At 29.5% G+C, this 22,599-nt stretch overlaps 1 protein-coding gene across 2 annotated transcripts in view; it reads right to left on the reverse strand.

Annotated features, from left to right (window-relative positions):
* LOC107452074 (nose resistant to fluoxetine protein 6) overlaps positions 1 to 22,599 on the reverse strand; it is a 48,033-nt gene that overhangs the window by 19,973 nt on the left and 5,461 nt on the right. The window contains exons 1-4 of one of the 2 annotated variants that reach the window (XM_087160320.1): positions 10,909 to 10,927; positions 6,620 to 7,015; positions 1,923 to 2,164; positions 324 to 438 (exon numbers count right to left, since the gene is read on the reverse strand). In XM_087160320.1, coding sequence (XP_087016446.1) covers positions 324 to 438; positions 1,923 to 2,164; positions 6,620 to 6,917 — 655 coding nt within the window. In that variant the 5' untranslated portion in view covers positions 6,918 to 7,015; positions 10,909 to 10,927. Of the gene's footprint in view, positions 1 to 323; positions 439 to 1,922; positions 2,165 to 6,619; positions 7,016 to 10,908; positions 10,928 to 22,599 lie in introns of those variants that run through there. The other variant, XM_016068362.5, reaches the window with a different exon arrangement.

Consider the following 22,599-nt stretch of genomic DNA (forward strand, 5'->3'; position numbering starts at 1 on the left):
CATTTTTAGCATGGTAAAATGAAAATTAAAATGCGTGAAAAAAGATTAATAATTTTAACGATGTTAATTTTAATTAATTTGAAATTAAATACGTTAAGTTTATCGCAATTGTTGCAAAATTCATTGAAAAATGATAGTTTTACAGGTTATGCTGTTTCCCCTTAATGATTGATTTCTGGAAATCTTCTGTAAAGAAACTTGTTTTGCAGAGAAATGAATAGAAACTCTTGAAATCCCGGAACGTTGCTGGAAATAATGCATGATGTAACTTTCTTACATTGTATATTGATTTCTTAAAAAAATAATTTAAATTTATTACTTACGTTTGCTCGCTAGCTGGTTAATATCTTCCAGGCTGCACCCAGAAGGAACACATATTCCTATTCTTAAAGTCAAGAAATAAAAGAAGTGTGAGATTTTTGCTGCTTCGCTTAAAACCTGAAAAAAATATCATTTTATTTCCTGCAGCTTTTTTGAATTTTATCAAAACTTATTTTAAATCCTACATTTAATATTGGTTCCTTTATTTTTAAGCCTATTAGTCGCATGAAGCTGTGCATAACCTATGCTCAAAATTCTGCCAAAAAAGAAGCCAATACTTAAATTTTGCATCATCTTGAAATTGTCAGCCAATTAGCCTACCTATATAAATATTGCTACTTTTCAAAATTGTGATTGAAGGTCTTTGTATTTTGTTAATAATTGCAAAGATTCTGTTACAAAGAACAAAAATGAAATGAGATTCTTTTTAAAAGAAATAGATTGAACTACTTAAGCCAAAGAATACCTAGATACGCTGCGATTAAGGAAGAAAAGCTACCTATAGGTTTAATGCTAAATTGTAACAAATATTTTCATTTTTTGGCATTGAAGGTTTAATGCAGGAAAGGTCAAAGCTACCGATAAGGGCAGTTGAAATGATGAAGTACGTGTCGATTTTCACACGTAACTTCCACGAAAAGCTTTTATTACAGAGAAGCATACAAGTCACCGGCCTATATAATTTTAATACCTTCTTTCAACTTTTGGTAGTTTATAAGCGTATGACTTTTAAAAAATGGAGAACAAAATTGAACAGTACTGAAAACATAAGGTTGTTTTGAAAAATGAATAATTTTCATTCTTTTTTAATTGTTATCAAATTAAAGTAACATTACTGGTCAGGTACTTTTGCAAGTCAATGTACTTTCAGCTTTCAATCATTTATAATAAAAAAAAAATTATTAAAAATTTAGTTCATGTTGCATTATAATTTATTTTAAAGTAAAGGAAACCATTTATTAATATCAATAATATATAATGCAATATTGTTAAGGATTGTAAAATATATTTGGATAATTTGAAACCGTCATTTTTCCAGTTTTGAATTATAAACAACATTTTCTTTTTTACCACGCAGTGACTGTCAAAAAGAAAGAGAATTTTCACCACCAAACTTCCAGACCTGACATAGAGGCCAAATTTTCCTTAAAATTTCAAAAAAAAAAAACTCACATTTTTTTTTTTTGTTAAATTTTTAGTTAAGTTATGGTTGTCGATATTACTAAGTTTGGTAGTTTCTCATACTTTTAACTAGTTGTGTAGTTATTGTAAAAAAAATAATTAAGGATATTTTAGGTTAATAATTAATAATAAGTTAAGTATAAATCAATAATAATTCAGGATAATAAAGAAATATATTTATAATTAGCACATTAAAATAGAAAACAATAAATGAGAAAGTTCTCGTATTTAAAGCATTGAATGCTTCTTTTTCAGCGTTTTCTCCGCAATGGGGTTTTAATGAAAGTATCTATTTCTGTGCTGCTGTGACTTTTATCAATGACTTTTTCAAATTAGTTGTTTTTTTCCCCCGAAGATTTAAAAATGCTAATTTTCACGTACCAACTACGAATTGAATGTATGGTTTGAAATTTTCTTACAGTGTCTCCTTTGGAAAAGTTCTTGAAATCATCCAAAACTTCGTCTAGCTTGTAGAAGTTCTTCATCGGTGGAAGTGGAGGCCGGAAATCTATTGTGCAATATTGTCCTCTAAACAAAATTTTTCCTTTATCTCTAGATCTCTTGTTTGGTACTATTGTATTTATACACTCGTCATAGGCTCCGAAGGACGACATTGAACCGGTAATTGCACCATCAATTGTTTTACCACTAGCGTCAATAACTAAAATTAGAGAAAGGGAGTATATATATATATATATATATATATATATATATATATATATATATATATATATATATATATATATATATATATACAGAGAGAGAAAACATTGAAAATAATGAAGAATATTTAAAAGAAAAATTATTAAATTAAAATATTGTATCAATATAACCATAACAAAATATATCAATACAATAGTGTGAGTAGCACTCAGAAAATTGAAACAAAATAGAACTTATTGAGTAAATATTATATCACGCAAAAAACAGAAATTAGAAAAAGCAGAACAAAACGCAAAACGAAATCCATAAGTGAGTGGCGAATTCTAATGAACTTGCATAACAAATTGATGGAATAAACATAACCATTGTTTTTAGGAGGTATTTCCTTACGGCAGATTACATTTCGAAATAAAAAAAATTACTATCCTAAGATAAAAATTACTCTTTTTATAACTAATGAAATAATATGGAATGTCTCACACGAATTTTTTCTAAATTAATTCATAGCTTAAAACAGATTCTTTTACAAATTTAGGACGTAGAAATCGTTTTTTTAAGAGCAATAAAAAGTCAATTTTTCAATTAAAGAGTGTTTTCTGCAGTTAATACTTAAAATTCTTGAAAATATACTCCCTAAAAAAATCTCACAATATGGCATTATTTTTTAAATGGAGTGGAGTTGTATAAATTTGCCCTTTTTCTTGACATTCGATTATGTTAAGGAAGATCTTGCAATCCATTCAGAATCCTTAAATAAAGTAGGAAAGAACCGAAATATGAGTAGTTTTTTCGCAATGCAACTGCTAATTAACATACGGTTGTAATCCTTTCCTTAAAATATTTACCAAGAAATAGATAAAAATTGGAAGAAACCATTATTTGCGTTGTCTATTTAAGAGAGTTGTCATTTATACAAATAAGATATTTTTTTATCTTATATATATATATATGTTGTAAGGATTCTGAAATAGTAAAAATGCATGCTAATGTGTAATGCAATAAACGTTAGTAAATAAATTTCTACAAGTGATTTTGATTGGCAAAATCCCATTTGCAAAATCGAAACCTCTTGTAAAAACCGAAACTAGAAACCAAATCCCAATCAAAACCACAAATCAAACTCTTTCAGTCCTATAATCACCCCAAGCGATTTTCTCGACTTGGCCACACCAAAACACTTCTGGAAAATATACTATTTTTGACGGGCTAAGAAGTGTATCAGGATGTTTAGGACTAGTTAAAAACTGGGACAATTTCCTAAAAGTTTACGGAAATTTCGCTTGATTTGTTTACCATAATCACAAATGTTGAGCCCTCGAACCTATTGATCATCCCTCGTTTACACAGTGAAACCTCCAGGAAGGACCACCTCTGTATAGCAACCTCCTCTATTTACGACCACTTTTGGGAACGACGGATTTATTTCCATAGATTTTGTGGTTCTCTCAGCGATCGGGCAAACCTCCGCATCAAATGCGGAAAAGGTAAAAAAATGGAACACGAAAATGTATCCAAACAAAAAATATTAACAATAAATAAGTAGATTTAAGTGTATTCAAAATATTTGTGAGTGGTTCTTATTTAGAGAAATCTTTTTCACGATATCTGAAAGATATTGACAACCTTATTTAGTCATAGGGCACTAAAAATGATGCTATTGATAATTTTTAGAGTTGAGAGTTAAATTTTGAAAAAATTTTAGTTTTGAAAAAAACTAAGTATGTGAAACAAACAAACCTCTGCGCATTTTTTGAAGCTAACTAATTTTTATGATGCAAAACTAAATGCTAACTTTAGCAAAAAACATGGTTGTGTATTTATTTCACACACTTCTGGGGGATTCTCACGAAATATGACAAGATCTAATACTTTATTACTAAAAGAACTTTTTTTTTTTAAAATTAATAAATTGCATTGCTGTTATCATTTTAAAATGACTTTGCACTAGCATTGACTGTTTTGTATAGTTAAAACATTTAATTGAACTTCAAAATGTCATTTTCCTGTCATGTCCCAAACAATGTTTCCAATAATAACTAGCTTCAAAACTTATCATAAATTTTTCAATATCTAATTTTTTTTATCTCAACCGGTGTAAGCATTTCTGGAATATACGCAGAGGGTATTATTTACAAAAACTTCGTTTAAAATAATTTTTTCTCTCAATAATTTGTTTGTCACAAGAAAATCTGTCATTTTCCTGGCTACTTTTAGTTAGTGGTTCATAACCAAAATAGATAGAGCCAGCAATCAATATTTTGTGTTAATATATTGATTAGATACCCTCCTATCTGAACATGTCCTGTTGCATGAATAAAGAACCAACTTTCTGGTTCAAAAACTGTTTCAAAAAAATTTTCAAGGTGAGTAAGTTTTATAGTGTTATTTTCCTGGCTTTTTTAACTGCTAATACTGTAAAAAGGGAAAGCAAATATTAACCTAATACCAAGTTTATGTATGATTGTAATAGGATTGAATGTAATCAAAGTTATTTATTTATTTAATGATTGCTTATTTTACACAATTTTATTCTGTACATATCAGCAACAACAAAAAAATTGATTCTTTCTACAGTTGATAAAAAGAATTAATTTAAGCAATTTGCGGTCCATCTAACATAAAGGCTTAAGTTGAGTTACTTACTATTAACTTAAAATGACTGTTTTTTAAACTTCTAAGCTAATGTGTCATTTTCCTGGTATTCAAGATTTGGTGAATTTCTATTTTATTTTTTTTCTCGAGTAAATGTCAATAAGATATGGTCACTGCTGTCTGTAAGATACTAATAAATGTAACTAAAGAAGTATACAAAAAAAAATTTTAGATTATTTTGAAGACTTTAAATTTGAAGAAATTTTTTGGTCCAAATTGTCATGGCTAAAAGGAATCATCCTTTCATCATTCATAATTGGTACATTTTTTTTACTCATAATAAGGGGTCCTTTTTAATGAGATTAGGTTTTATTCATCTATCTGATTTTCATGAAGCCAACAAAAGTAGCACTTCTACACCAAGAAAATTATACACTGAGTAAAATTAAATGATGTACCTTCAATAGCATTTTGAAGTAAATGGAGGTAGACCCAAGGAACGATCAACCTCCATTAATGACCATTTACTGTGTCGCGGTTTCCATATATAAGTGTTTTGGGAACATAATTGAAAAGGTGAATAATTACTTAAATATCATTTTCTTTGGAAAAGTTAACTATGCACGACATTTCATTTCGTGTTTGTTAAGTAAATAAAATTTTCAAAGCATTCAGAAATTCAATTACTTACAGGCCATGGCAAAATTATTCGACGCACTGTAAGATTCTATGTAAAATCTTAATTATCAGGTGAGATGCTATACAGTTTTATTGTTTTTACGTGACTGAAACCGGTTTACGTTCGTGTATCAATTGGTTAAGTTAGACGATAGATAATATAAATTTGACGATTGGATAAATTAGACGATATATTATATAAATATGGAATATTTATTGCATCAGGTATTATATTTGCATATTATAATAATTAGACCAAATAAGACGCACTGTAGTGTTTTAACAATGACATGTTTTGCACTAGTTCATATACAACACTTTCATATTTAAACATACATGCAATGGGTTTTTATTCAGGAGATTTTTCATATACTTCCTATTTGTATATATTTTTTGCTTATTGCATTACAATGTTAACTAATTGAAACACGAACATAAACAATTGCAAATCGGTTTCAGATGCGTAAAAACAATAATGCTGTATAGTATCACCTGAAAATTAAGATTTTACATAGAGACTTATAGAGCGTCTAATAATTTAACCATGGACTGTAGTTTAATTGAACAAGTATGTTTTTGGTAGTGATTTATTCTTCTGGCTTTAATTTATGTCGAATAAACTCAAATTATGTCGAATTAACTCATTTGAGCAGCGATGGCTCAGGGGATAGAGCGGTTGCCTTCCAATGCGGAGAACCGGGTTCGAATCCCAGTCGATACGAATTCCGCATCCGGCTTGCACCGACCACAGTGTTGACGTGAAATATCTTCAGTGATAAACGGATCATGGGTTAGAGCACCCTTGCCGTCAGGCTAACAGTGGGAGGTTCTCGTGATATTCCACTCCATGTAACGCAAATGCGGGTTAACTCCATCAAAAAGTCCTCCACGATGGCAAATTTCTTCCAATACTCGATCCAGGAGTTTCCTTGTCTTCTGGATTGGGTTCAAAATTGCAAGGCTACGGAGTTGAGCATTATTAGTCGTAAACACATAAAATTGGACCGGCTGTTCAACGACGGTTATGAAATAAAATAGAATTAACTCATTTGTCTTTTAACATAATGTCTAGTTAATTCAATGTCCAGTTAACTCATTGCGTAATCAAAATCATTCTAAAATATTTTTCGGCATTTTGTTTAGAACAGAATCTTGTATGTTTTAACAACAAAGGAATACTTACATCTCACGGCCCAAGCTTTAATATTTCTGATTCCATTGAGAAGCATCATGCCTTCTCTCACGCACTGCGATGAAATGTTGACTTTGTTTTGGTACTCCATCAAATAAGGGAGAAACTCCTTCACAGCTTTGTTGGCCATAGATTTCACATCGATTTCAAGTTGCTCCCATTTTTCCAGAACTGTCATATTTTGTGCTCTCTCTTCATTGTCCAAACTGAAAATCTCGTTTCCTTCCGATATTGCGAATAGTAAAATAGACAATGTCAGGTACGTCTTTGTAAAAGTAAAAAATTCCATTTTTTGTCTAGTGTGTGGACTAACTTTGCGTCTTGCCAAAACTTGAATTCCCAAAATCGTTTGATTTTAAGAAGAATTTAGAGAGCATTCTACTAAACCTAAAGAAAAAAAGAAATATATTTAATTAAGAATTATTTATTACGCAATGATCATATATTTCTAAATACTAAAATTAAACTTATATGATTTTAAAGTATTATAAGTCTTTGTATATTGCTGAAAATTTATCATATTGATTAAACTTCTTAAAAACTATTTAGTATTTTATCCTTTTTCTATTTAAAGGGAGGTTTTGAATAAACATTTTTTCATATTTCCTTATATTACAATGAACTTTACGGTATAATGAAAAATTAATTCTTATAAATCAAAAACTTCTTATAAGATATCCATCCTAATAAATACATTTCTATCCCGAGTTAAACAATATACTTAACGTATTTTTTGTACTCATTCCAGAAGTTAATGTCAAGTTCATCACACACCAAACTGTAAAGTTTGAAGTTTAATGAAAAATTATGAAAAAGAGTAGACATTAAACAGAAAAATGAAGATTAACATTATTCTAGTGTAGGAGATTCTTCATTAAAACCAAGTAAAAGGGAATCAACATATGGTTAAAGTGAAGAAACATCTGCACTATATTTAAGTAAAAGAGAATCAACATTAGACACTAGCTGAAGGGAATTACCATTAGGTTCAAGTGAAGGCGAATCAGCACTAAATTCAAGTAAAAGAGCATCAACATTAAAGGCGACATTAAGCACAATAATGGAAACTAACATTATTCTAGTGAAAGAGATTCAATATTAGACCCAAGTGAAAGGAGATCAACTTTAGGTTCAAGTGAAGGAGAATCAGCACTATGTTGTCGTAAAAGAGGATCAACATTAGACACTTGTGAAGGGAAATCAACATTAGACTCACTTAAAAGAGGTTCAATATTAAACTAAAGTGAAAAAGAAAAAACTTTCCATTCAGGTGAAAGAGACTCAACATTAGACTCAAATAAAAGCGATTCATAATTATACGCTAGTGTAGGGGATTCAACTTAAAATTCAAATTAATGTTGCTTCCGAGGTAACTAAAAGTTACACGCTTATTTATTAATATTGCTAAGTTTAAATCTTATTAAAATAGTTTTTTTTACTTCTTTTTAAATTAATTACATACTACTTTGAATAAAAACTTTAAAAAAAATCTGATGATAAATGTATTAAAATTTCATTCGTAAAGCATGTTTTAGACTAATTAATATAAATGAGGTAGTTTTAAAATTGCTCACAGATAAACAGTCTCCTAACATTTTCAATAACCATAATTGACACAAACTTCCTGCAGTTTGTATCTTCATAATACCTACGCTGTTAGAATTTTTATTCTAAAATTATGGCAAAATGGTATAATATAACCAGAAGCAGTAGAATGATATAATTATACCATAACTAGAAGGTTATGCTGTAATATAACCAGAAGCAGTCTGTTTATCTGATTAACCATAAAGTTTACGGTAAAGAGCATTTTTTTACCTTTACGGTTTTGAAATGGTTTACATGGTTAAATCCATGAATGGATTTAATATAATGGAATAGGGTGGAATAGTTCCATGGAATAGGATGGATGGAACTTTATGGTTATTTTTAGCCATTTACAACTAGCATGGTTTCAAAATCATAAAAGAGAAATTAAATTAGACATAGTAACTAGAGCTTTCGTTAGGAAACAGGCATTGAAGAGTGCGAGAAACAGGAAACTCTTCACATATGAAGGGAATAGAGGAAATATTGTGGTGTGAACGCAGGGATTCGAACCCCAGTTCTGTCGGTCATGAGACTGACAGATTAACCCACGCAACTGTAGTATATACGCAGTTGAAGGGAACTAAGTGGCTTCATTAGGTGGGCCTAGTTTGTGCGATAACACACTGGCTGTTTAAAATGTTAACTGTGTTTTCAAACTGTTACCTGTGTTTTTCACACAGTTAACAGTTTGGATACCATCTTATTTATGGTTATTTGCTTGTTTTGTTTAAATATGGTAAAAAAAAATTAAATAAATTCCTATTTAACTTTTTTTCTGAGAAATTTCTAACAGCATACTCTTTTAAAACTCATTACCCTGAATGCTTACAAATAAGCAAATTTGTAAAAAAAAAAAAAAAGGAAATATATATAAAAAAAGTTAAAATTGTCAATGCTGAAACTGTTAATGTTAAAGTTTCAAATTTGCAACTAATGATATAAACTCATTTACGCACCAAAAATAATTTTTTGAACCTGTTTAACTAAATGACAAAAGCATAAACTCGTTCCAGTTTTTTAAATATAACATTTTAATACACGAAATACCTTGCTACTATTTTCGCTGCATAAGCTGGATAACATTTTATTGTTTAAAATTTGTTCAATATGGACTAAACTTTAACGTACTTCTTATTGCGTTTATTGTCGAAATTTAATTTCAATTCTTATTCGAACATTGTATAAATTTAAAACATTTTTTTTTGTTACTTTAAATGTCTGAGCTTGTATCTTCATCATTCAATTTGCATTCCTTGGGATGAATTGACAGGTAAGGATAAAAAAATTAATTCAGTTAACTATTATTCATGAGTAATGATACTACATATTCTTTATTTTACACCATAACACGTGCACTTAATTATTTTTAGAGTTGTTTTCTATCCAAGCTAATTGAAATGCTAATTTGTTGAAAAATTAGAAAGCGTCAAGGTTATGAAAAAGTTTTGAAGTCTATCATTACAGGCGATATAAATATATGATAATTTAAATTTATCAATAAATTATTCCACTCACATACAGAAAATCAAACTCCGTTGAAATTACCATACTCTATGGTAATGACATTTCTTGTAAAAAAAAACAATGCTTCTAGTAAATAAGACCAAAATATACTATATTTAAACTATTCATTTGATAATGTTTCTGTTCATATTGTGTTAATTTACCGAACATTCTAGTTTTTAAAATTAAAGTTCTTATTACCGGGCATTTAATAAAAAAAAATACAGAACTGAAAATTAAATTTAAACTAACAAAGTGTATTTATAACATGCTCTAAGGTATCGCGATATAATTATGAAATTTTTTTAACACATTTACCAAATTTTATCATAAATTATAAAATCATATTTTATGGTTAATTTTACCAAATTCATTGCCAAAGCGCCTCGGTAAAAAATTATCGAGCTTTTCGGAGTTTCCAGTGACCCAGAAACACGGTAAATTTTACCATATTCTGTTATTTTTTAACATACTTTTTTTCTCAGTACAGAGATTCCTAAATCTTAGGATTAGACTAATTAGGATTAAACACGCTTTTATTGAGATAAAAACATAATTCATAGTTTGAAAGAAAAATTATAAGGGATTATTAAACAGTTATTCTCAGAAAAAGTTCCCACATGAATGCACACGGGGCGTCCTCTGAAGAAGTTCTAGATTGCATTCCTGTTTCTTTTATTCTATTTCAAATTACTTTTCTATTGCAGTTTAATTATAATTTATTTATTTTGAGTAAATATAAGTTTTTTTTAATTATAATTTAAATAAAAGGATAAAAATTTCAATATTTTAGGTGTTTCAGAAGTTGTAAAAATTAATCATATACTTTTCGATTTACTCTAAATTCTATGCATTAGATTATTTTCTTTACTATATTCTACTTTATAAAATTATGATTTTCTTATGAAAGTAAGGAAAGCATTAAAAAGGTTTAAAAAACAACTTTATTTGAGTACTGATAAAATATTTGATAAGACAAAAAATATTATATAAATTGTAATATAAAATGTAATTATATTACAAACAAGTTGAATTTTTGTTCCTTGTTCGACGTAAAAATTCAAAAATTAACAAACTAATATTAATCAACCTTACACAGTCATGCACAAAATTAATAGGCATATGCCGATACTTTGGAAAAGCTAATATAATTCCAATCGTTTTTCATAAGAAATAATTCCACTTACCAAAAGATGTCATAGTGTCACAGATGAGCTAACTCATGTGAATTTATTATTGGCTCTTTTGAACTTAAATTAATTCATCGTAGTTTCTTAGAAAGGAATATAACTTGAATATTGAGTAACTAATTTTAATTTGCATTGCTTACATTTCTTCTGAGTTTTTTATAACGTTTAATCACACACCAATGTTTTGATTCACTTTGTGTTGAGGTCATTAAGAAACAGAAAGCGGAAATAAAGTTAGGTTATACGAGTTGTAAATCACTTTAAATCCTCAATGATTAGCTATTCTCTCCTTAATTGTTACTCTGCTTAAAATATGTTTTTGTTGTATCTTGAAACACAGCTTCTTTGTATGTATATTAAAATATTTACATTAAGGCTATTAGGATTAAAGTTTAAATGTATTTCTTGATAACAATTGTGATTGAATTGTTCCAAACAGGAATATAACCTTCATTCTTTCACACTGTTATGCTATGTTCACTGTAATGTAGGAAATTTCTGGGAAAAATGGATGAATAACAATTTATTTAATTGGTTATTTTCCATATTCAAACACATATTACCATCAATCAGATGATGGTATTCTAACTGTTGACTGAGAGAAAAATAGTCAATTAACTGCTTTCACCAAATACGGTTAAACAACCAAAATTTTATCGCGCTAATTCGGCCAATCTAATGAAGCCACTAAGTTCCTGCAGCTGGGTGCATATTATAGTCTAATCCAGTGGTTCCCAACCTTTTGTGGACCATCGCCCCCCTCTTGGGGTTGGCTGACACATATCGCCCCTTTCTCTTTTTGCTCAAAAAACCCTTCATTGTTGCTTGTGAACAACCAAACAATGAAAATATGCTATGTTATTTGATTTTAATTTAAATTGTAATGCAAATAAGGAGGCACATTTATCCTGTCATTTTTATTAATTAAAAAAAATTGTGCATCTTTTTTTTTCAAAAAGAAATGATATTTAAAACGGAATAATCAAAACAAAAGTACATTTTTTTAAATTCATATTTTAATGTAATCAAGAAAAAGTTAAAACGTTAACAACTAAAATTTGAGAAAAAAAATGAAGAGTAGAAATGAAATGAAAGTACATTTTTACTACTTCAATGACTGCCCTGTGCTTGGTGTATTTTAAGTTAAAGCTTGAATGTCAGGTTTTATGCTCGTCAGATTTAAACGCGGGTCTCCTTTGAAGCAAATACCCAAACTATCTCTTTGCATTGTGAGCAGCTGGAAGACAGAACTAAATCCTCTCTCCACTAAATATGTTGACGGGAACGAGATGAGAAGCGGCTCAGTTTGTTTCCACAATTGTGGATAAGTGTCCATAAGCTTTACCCAAGCTAACTCGTAACCGTATTTTTTTAAAGACGACTTTAGCCTCACAGTCATATTTCAAATCTAAAATCTCTGTCTACAAAGAGGAAGAGAGCTTATCCACAACTTCAAAAGAGAAAGGATCGAAAATCCAGTCCGGAATTTCTAATTTCATCAAATCTTTAAATCTTGATTCCATAACTGATCAAGGTGATCAGTAAAAATTAAAATTTTATTTTCGAGAATCTCGAAGACTTTTTAAGAGCTGGAAATTGCATTAGCTCCTTGCGACCAATGTTTGACTTGTAGATATCAAACTTGGCGATAAATGAAGATATGATTCCCTTAGCCTTGATAATGTTCATTTTATTTCCTTGAAGTTTTACGTTGATTTCCTTCATTTTTTCAAAACTATCAGTGAGGTACGCAGTTTCCAACTTGCGTTGCCTAAAACTCTCACTTAAAACAGGATCTGGTGTCGAGAAACTCAATAACCGAATCCAGCAGTTCGAAGAAACAGCTCAGTTTCCTTTTGAAAGTCATCTCACAGCTGCATGTAGGAGCAGGAATTCGAAATCTTCATCATTTTCATAGCAAAGTTCTCGGAACAAACGGTTATTAGGAGAATTAGCTTTTATTTTATTGATGCCAGAAATAACCAATTTTTCGCAGCCAAAAGTTGACGATGAATGACATAATGAATGGTGAGATAACTTCCGGTACTTCTTTTTTAAGGTGACCCAGAAACCCAGTATGACAACCAAACATGGTTGGAGCACAATCAGTTGCACAAGCACTTACATTTGTGAGGGGAATTTTTTTTGCCTCAAAATAATCTTTGACCAATTTAAAAATCGACGATCCTTTTGTATCTGTGTTCAAAGTTCTTGTAAACAACATTTCCTCGTTAATCTCCTTACTCTCATTTATGAATCTCACGTAAGCTAAAACAGCTTTGTTATCTATCACAGTTGATTCATCAAAACGCAAATTTACCTTCTTTCAGAAATTTGATGAGTTTTGTTTCAACGTCGACGGCCATCTCAAGAATACGCCTGGAAACAGTATTATTGCTCAGAGGAACAGAGTGACTTATCAGATTTCCGCCTGCGATACCAAAACGTATGACGAATTTTTGAACACTTGAATTTTTTTTTAATTTTTAACTATCATAATTCTTTGTCTACTCCAGAACCATAGATTTCATATATATTTTCAATTTCAATTAGCTTTAATTATTAATATTATTAGCAATTTTTATCACTTGAGTGCTCGTCGCCCCCTGATCGCCCCCTTAAGGATTATCGCCCCCTTGAGAAGCTCTATCGCCCCCTTTGGGGCGATCGCCCCCAGGTTGGGAACCACTGGCTAATCTATCCCAGCGTTGACACCACAATATTTCCTCTATTCCCTTCACATGAAGAGTTTGCAGTGTCCTGTACTTCCCAGTTTGTGTCTCAGGAATATTAGAATAACAAACTCTTATTCACGCTTAGATCGCTGCACCATAAATATAAATTATAGAAATTCATTTATCTAAAGATAATTCCATGTAAAATATAACGTTTGGTATATATTCAATATTTTTTATTGTTTTCTTAAATAATAGTTGAAAGATTTTGAAATTGTAAGGTTCACAGTTTTTTTTACATCATTTTAAAGAATGCAATTTTAAATGTCAAAATGCAAGCTTTGAGCGAAATCGGTCGAACAGTCTCTGAGAAATTGAATTTTGAAAAAGTCGCATTTTTAAAATTTGATTTTAAAAATTCTAGTTATTAATAGACAAAGTAATTGTTTCAACATTTTTCAGAATCTTTCACCTTAAAAACTGCTTAGATTACTAAAATTATTTAATAAATAAAAAGCTTATGATAGGTATTTTTTTAGATGTTTCTGCGTTTCTTGTCTTTTGCACCTAAATAGGATAATTTAAAACTGCTGCATGAAACAGTCACAAACGTTTCGAATTTTCTTTTATTCTTTCAGAATTTACAACATGAAGAAAAAAATTATTATAAAATAACGTCTGAATTCACTGTGACTTATGTTTTGTACAACTTCCTTAACAACGCTGTCAATTCAAATTTCTTATTATAAAAATGGTCTGACCTTACGTGACCTTGTTCTTTTCTATGGTCATCCACCATTGAAAATAAATAATTCATGTTAAACTTAGAATAAAAGTCTTAAAATGATTCCAGACACTTTCTAATTAATATTGGCGATTTACCTGTCATTTACATAACTCTTACCAGTTGTCAAATGTTAAATATTTAGAAAAGGTCTACGCATATTTGGAATTTCTATTTACCTTTTAGCATATTTTATAATTAAATTAACATATTGCTTCAAGTGACATGTTCTTTACTTTTCGATATTACAAAATCATAAGGGTCAGCGACGTCGCTGCTTCTGGGTATACAACTTTCCGTTACATTTTGTTTAAGTGAGCAAAAACTATAGGACTTAGAAACATGAAATTAATAATGTGTATTGAAAAGTGTTAAGAAATTAAGATTGAATGAATAAAGACGAATATTCGATATTTAGTGCGAGGATTATTAACTATTTAAATCGTTGTAAAATATATTACTGGCAGTTCTACAGGCCGCAGAAATGCAAATACAGAGTAAACATTTTGCATCCTGAAAGGGCCATGTTTGTTTATGAACTCAGACACAGAGTTTCTTTTTCTTCAAAATTCCAATTTGCTCTAATAGCAATTTTAAGCGCCTCTTGAAAATTTTTTTTCTCATTTAGTCTTACTTTCCGTTACATTTCGCTTTACTGCACAAAATCTATATGACTTTAAAATTTGATATTACGAATGTGTATCGGAAAATGTACAAAGAGTTCAATTGAATTAAAAAGAAAAATACAACTCAATAATCAGTTCGAGAATTATTAACTGTCAAAATTGTAATGAAAAAGCAATGTTGGCTGATTTAATGCCGGCTGAAACGCTACTACTGAGATGCAATTTGTCATGCTAATAGGACCATTATAAATTATAACTTTAGCAAGAGTTTTTTTAAATTTTTTTTTAAAATTCCTATTTTTTTGAAAGTTATTGCAATTTGAAGTGTTTTTCTTTTACAATGTGTTTTCTTTAAACAATAATTGTTTATCCATCGTTGTAGAAAAATTTATCTCACTCGCAATTTTTAACTTATCAAATCACCCTGCTTGACTTGATGCCAAAATTAACAAATGAAAATTAATAAATAAATAAAAGGTTAGAGGGTATTACCAGATCTTAGCCTTTATGTCGAAACTTTTAAAAATATAATGACTGAAGAAAGATGAGAATTAAGCGAAATGTTGTATGATATAAGGTTATCGTTATAGATTGCTAAAAAGTAAATTTATTTCCTATTTATCACGCATTATTGTGTCGCCTACTCTGGATCACTAAATTCTTAAATTTAACTTTTTTCCACGTACATTTGATTATTTTTCAAATCCAGCTATACTTCGATTTCGTCACTATTAACGCATTAATAAAATGTGCTTACATAAAATTATTACAATTATATATTTTCTGTCGATTTCTGTCTATTTTCTTTTTTTTCTATCGACTTTCAGTAAAAAACTCTTAAAACGACCAAAAGGGAAGAGAAGTCCATTAAAGCTAATTCTATATCTGAAAACCAATTTGAGTACGGACAGGAACAGATTTTTCACCTCGCCGGCCAATCCTCACTGAGTAATAACTCTCGGAGGGGAAGCTCTAGTTTTCATTCTATTAATTTGTCAGAATTCAGCTATTCTCAAAATGAAACTGTTGTCAATCCAGTCGTAATTTTTGTACAAAAACCGTTCTTTCCCCTTAATATTCAATGATAAATAGGAAACAACCGCAAAGGTTGAGAAGCGAAGCGAACAGAAGGCAGAGACCCCTAGTGATTTAAAAAGTTACAACTTTTTCCTGACTATGTAGTTCAGAGATGGGCATTTTTTATTCAGAATAATGAATAAAGAATGAAGAATAATTGTTCAAAATCTGAATAATGAATAATGAATAAAGATTTATTCATTAGTCAGAAATATTTTGAATAAAGAATAAATCATTCATTATTCCTTATTCAATATCCTTTATTCATTAGTCAAGAATAACTGAATAATTTCACTGATCAACAAAAATGGGCACGGAATACTTTAATTGACTACGATTATGACAACTACGTAAAAACGTTAATCCTTTTCAAGTATATTTATATAATGTTTGAGGAAATTAACTTTTGTCTAACATAATGCATACTTTTGAGAAATGGTTACATGGCAAAAAAGCGTATAATTTTTTAAGTTAAAATTTTATTTAAGAATTTAAAATAAGATTATTGTTTGCTTTCAAAAATTATAAGAAATTGTGCTTTATAGATTTTAGAACAAAATTTTAAAATGAACTTAAGTAACTAAACTGTTATAAACCTACTTTTTAGCACAACTAAGTATGTTACGCTGGAGTAATTTAAAATAAAATAAAAATAAATATTCATACTTGTCTTAGTTTTATAGTTAAATTCCTAAAATAAGACGTTTAAGAGCGAACGATGTTTTGCATCTCGTTATAGACAAAGACATATTGATTGCATTTTTCGCTGGTTATTCAAAATTTTATTCAGAAAAATTAGTCATGACTAATGAGTTTATTCATCAATCATTATTCAAACATTTTTATACATTTGCATAATGAATGATGAATAATGACTAAATTTTCATATGAATAATCATTCAGAATAAATTTATTCTGAATAAATTTAGTCATGAATAAAATTTTCGTGAATGATGTAGCTCAGTACTTTTAAGTCGTTCCCTATTTTAAGATTTAATTCTTTACTCTTAAATCATTCTTTATTTTGATATCTAACCCAGCGGTTCTCAACCTTTCAGTATTCGCGGCCCAGTTTTCAATCATAATTTTCATCGCGCCCCCCACTTACAGTAGAATGTATACAACAATAATGTATATTGAGTATTTTGAATTCTGTATTTAAAATATTTTTAACTAACTGCCAAAACAAAAGTAAAGTAAAAGCCAGAAGCAATTGAGATTGCAGAAACTATGTTTGGAGTTAATTTTTCAAAAGAATTACCGTCCTCTTTCAAACGATCCTCGAATTGGTGATACTGCTGAAAATGTAGTGTCATCTTTTCTCGATTGCGTGTCAAAATGTTTTCAATACAGTTTGATGAAGCATCATAAAGATGCTCATTTAATTGTCTATGTTTGATTTTGTGATAATATGTCAGTAGTAAAACTACTTTTCTGCAAATCAATAGAACTCAAAACAACAGCGCTAGCATTATTTGCTATTTCAAATGAAGTTATGAATGAGGCAAACATAGAATGCAAAAATTGCATCGGAATATGCACCGATGGTGCACGTTCAATATCCGGAGGGTTCGAAAGTATACAAGCCCTTGTAAACTTGTAAAAAATCGCCTCCATGCGTTTGGACACAGTGCATGATCCACAGAGAAGCTTTGGCTTCAAAAGAAATGCGTCCCTGATTTTAATATTGTGTTAACTACGGTTGTAACGATTGCAAATTACATAAAAATGAGAACCCTGAGATAAAGAATCTTTTACGCTCTTTGGGCCCAAGGAAGTCACTAAAAATTATTAATTTCTTTTTTAAATTTAGTGTGCTTTGATTAAGTAAGGTGGGTAAGCCAAAGGTGGTCAGTGCTCCTAACGTAGCCCACCCCCCAAAGTAAAATTAAATTTATTTTGAATCATAAGACGTCCCTGCTGCATTGTAAATCTTGTATCTGAGGTGCACGAGGCTGAATTGGAAGATATTTCCTGGAATGGCCTCCACTCTGTGAAGTGATTTAATTTTTTGCAGTTGTTCCAATTTCCGGGTGAGAAGATATTGTAATTTATATGTGTTCAAATTCTTAGAACTTTGAAAGTTTATTTCTTTTTCTTTAACCACATTACTTTAATTCTAATTAATCTATCTGATTAATAGTTTTAAGTCGTGCAAATGGTGACCATATGCATGTTCCCGAGGTGGCCCGACACCGGTGCCATCTTGTGGACACGGGGGCCACCTTCGGAAACAAACGTGAAATCTATAAAAGAGTTCATTAGAAATCATTACGTAGAATATTATTTCTCAATGAGGAATGATTGAATTGAATGCCAATTGATTTATTTCATTTTAAGCAAATATGCAACTTTGGTATTTTTTAAACTTTTATAATATTTGGACGTTCTCTGCATTTTAGCAGAAATTGCGATATTTTGTTACAAGTTTTTGCATTTCAAAGTAATTTTTCAGGTATTTTTTTATTTTTCTGGTAATTATGAGTGTTTTTGTGGTCGATTCTGGTGTTTTCTTGTAAATATGGGTATTTTTTATGCTAGTTATGGGTTAGGTTAGTTAACTCTAGTATGGTTATTTAACTCTTGTTAGTTAATCCTTTTGAAAAAATTAACTCAGTAATAAAGATTAAAAGAATCGCTAGTGACTTCACACAAGAACTATCAATGTAAAATCAATAAACAAATTATACACTCTGAAAAAACAAATATCTTTTTCAAAATCGGGAAACTTGTTCCTACCAACAAGACACTTAAAGTGATTTTTTAAAAGACATTTGTCAGTCTAAATGTTTTTTCTAAGGATAATTTGAGTAAGTGAAAAAGTGATTTTAATATATGACTCACCTTTGGAACCTGTGGAAAACCTTAGGCGCAGAAGCTACAATTTTGAAATTTTACTATAAAATAAATGAAATTTTATTTTACAATTACAAGTATACGTGATATATATTAGAGATAGGGGGAAAGATGTTACAAAAAAAATTTCAGCCACAGAGGCTTAACCAGAAAATTAGGAAAAATCCTCAAAGCAAAGCCATTTTTGGCTCCCTACCTTAAGTTTTGATTCAATAAGTTGTTTCACTTTAATAAGTTATTAAATATGTCGAAATGTATTTTGTTTTCTATGTGTTTGTGCGCTTTCCTTTCATACAATTAATCAATTTTTTTTAAATAATATTTTCTCTTGAATATTCTCGCGCCCCCCTAGGGGGGCGCGCCCCACAAGTTGAGAATCACTGATCTAACCCCATAATTTAAAAACATTTCTAATTTTACATTTATTCCTAACTCTTGAATTATTTTTTACGTAATTTCATACTGAAATATTTAACTTCATGCATTTGAGTCATTTCTTAGTTTCATATTTAATTCTTTACTTTTAAATTATTTCATTTTATTTTAATTCATACTTTTTTAAGTCGTCACTTACTTTAACTTTCTATTCTTTACTTTTGAGTTACTCTTTACATTAAGATTTATTTCTATTCTTTACTTTTGCATATAATTCCAAACTCTTGAGCCATTTCTTAGTCAAGTACGTAGATTAATAAGAGGAACAATTTCGCACTAAGCACAAGAAAAGCAACTTTTAACTTGCACTGAGGACAAATAAATGTAATATATTGCTATTATTTGTCGCTGGTTAACTTTGCTACCATTGTTTACCTAATACCAATGCATGATAACATCACAACAGGAAATATTTTTAAAACATTATAAACATTTATTGAGATGTTTCATTAACGCAGATAAATCATTTGAGCAAAGATAGGTAACTGTAGCCTAGCAGATAGCGAAATATCTTTGTAAAGAGTCAGTTTTCAAGTAGTTTACTGCAGATACATTTCCTTAAAATTTCTTTCAGAATATGCAAATTCAAAAAAATTTGCATAATTTAATCGCGTAAATTCTTCCTACGTGCAAGTAACGAGAGATTTGCTTAAGCGAAAGCAATAGTAACAGTTTTTTTACATAGATCAATTACATTGTTAAACAAAATAAAAAACAATATTTTTAAAAACCACGTTTTTGTAGTAGAGAATAATAATTAAAAAAAAATTTGAAAAACGAAAAACGTAGGGCGCATGAAATACATAACAGTAATGTTATATTAGTGTGTGTACTCTTGAGAATATGTGTATGTATACGTGTAATTGTAATTGTATCTGAATGTAGATGTGGAATATGTTTGTGTATATGCATATGTATGTAGCTGTGCATGTGTAAATGTGTATAGAAAATGTGTATATATATATGCGCATATGTACTGTTATGTATTTCATTCGCCCCACGCTTTTCGTTTTTCAATTTTTTTTAATTATTATTCTCCACTACAAAAACGTGGTTTTTAAAAATATTGTTTTTTAAATTGAATTTTTTTATTTTAAATTATAATTTTTTTAATTTTTATTTTATAGTTTTTAAAAATTATTACTTTTTAATTATTATTCTTCACTACAAAAAACGAGGTTTTTAAAAATATATATTTTTATTTAGATTATTTTTCTTAGTCAAGAGCAGTCAAGACTACTACAAGACCACTACTAAAATAATAGATCTTTCATTTTAAATTAGGGATACGAAAATCTTTATGGAAAAACAATACCTTTACGACTTTCATTAGTTTTATGCTGATGACAACCAAAACGATCTGGAAATGAATGAGGAAAATCTGGATCCTACCACGTGATTTTTCAGCCAATAAAAATACTCGGACAATAAAAATCTTTTCACCTGACATGTAATACTAATTTGAAATAATGGAATCGACAACAAAAGACAATCTCGAAAACGATTTTTTTTTTAAATTTTAATTTTATTTTACTTTGTATGTCTTTTTCTCTTCATTTTCATGCATTGTCATCCAATTCTGAACTATGCGCCTAATTTGAAGTTTGTAGCTAGTCGGGAAGTTAGTTTAAAATCGATTGCAAAATTCCACCCGGACAGACATACACGAAGGCAAGTTTATATAAACGTGGTAATAACTTTCTGAAAAAAGGAGGAAAATCACACCATAATTGCGCTATCACGTTTTAATAAGAAAATCCTCAATGTCAAGGAGAAAGCTAACTATGACCGCAGAGATTGACTTGGGGAAACACTTTTGACTACAAAAAGGCACAATCGGTCAATTAAAGGAAATATCATTCACAATATCACTGGTTGAAAGAAGAAAAAAATCATTAATTTACGAAAATTTTGGGGGCATTAACGTGAAGTTAAGTGTCAAAAGTTTTGGGGTAGATTTTTTTTTAAATTGTAGATGGATTTATTTTAACTTTTGATCATCCCATTGCCATTTCAAGTGAGTTAGCAAGGATTTGAAAATCACATCAAGATTATGATGATCCTCTTCTTTTTATTCTTTTTTTTTAACTGTGAATCAATAGGAGATGAGTAAGAATAGTCGCAAGTTATTAAGGTCCGGATAGCGAGGACGTTTGCATTCTTAGGACTGAATTCGTTTTAAGGAATTGTTTTAGATATTGAGGGCATTTTTCGTGATTTTAAGTATTTTTTTGTCTGTTAGAGGGTAAATATTTTGGAATTTTCTAATATTATTTTGAATTTTAGGGCAATATTTGAAATGTTTAGAAGACTAACTCTTTCATCTTACACATATTTTTAACTGAGTTGCTATTTGATCTGAGTTGCTATCACTATTTGAATGCAAATACAGGAAAAAGATGTGCATTGTCCATCGTGGTAAGGAGCTACAGATTAGAAGAGAAACCGAAATAACTTTTGGGGAATTATAGTGAGTAAAACGGGAAACAAAATCGTTAGAATTCCAGGAATACCTGTGTCTTGTAAGGAATCTGTATTTTTAGACGAAAGACTTTTTTGTAAAAAGATTGGATTATCAAATGGTCTTTAATATTATCACATTTGAAAAGGTCAAAGATCATTTAGAAATCCAATGCAATTTTAACTTCTTGCTTATTTACTTATTTTGATTTTATTTCAATGTTTTTAAATGCAGTTTTTTTGCCGTTTAAAAAGAAATTTTTGGGATTTATTATGTTAACGAAATTTTGACTCTGATTTCGAGTATATTTTGAGTCAGTTTGAAAATATCTATAAAAAAAAAATACGAATAAGCATATACAGTTCTGATTTTTTGTTTCTTTACAAAGGATGCTTTTATTTGAAGTTATTTTTGTTTATGTTTTAAGGACTTCGTATTTCTACTTTTAGAAGCATTTTCAAGGATTTATGAGGTTATCAAAATATGAACTGGCATCGTGGCGCTACCAGTTCAGTTTGAGTCACTTTTGAAAACATTAAAAAAAACATTTATTAATCCATTAACAATTCCCATTTTCTTTATAAAGAATTTTTGTTTATTTTGAGGAAATCTTTTTGACATTTTTAAGGGAATTGTTTAGCTATTTTTAATTTTAATCTATATTTTTTAAGTTATTTTGCCTTCTTGTAACTATGAACTTGCACGAAATCAGTTATAGACTGCGAGTTATATTAATTTCAGAGGCAATTGCTGGTAATGCATCTGATATTCTCG

Source organism: Parasteatoda tepidariorum, chromosome 1 (genome assembly GCF_982258835.1).
Source record: "Parasteatoda tepidariorum strain Cologne lab strain chromosome 1, Ptep-v5.0, whole genome shotgun sequence".
NCBI classification, from domain to species: Eukaryota; Metazoa; Arthropoda; class Arachnida; order Araneae; family Theridiidae; genus Parasteatoda; species Parasteatoda tepidariorum.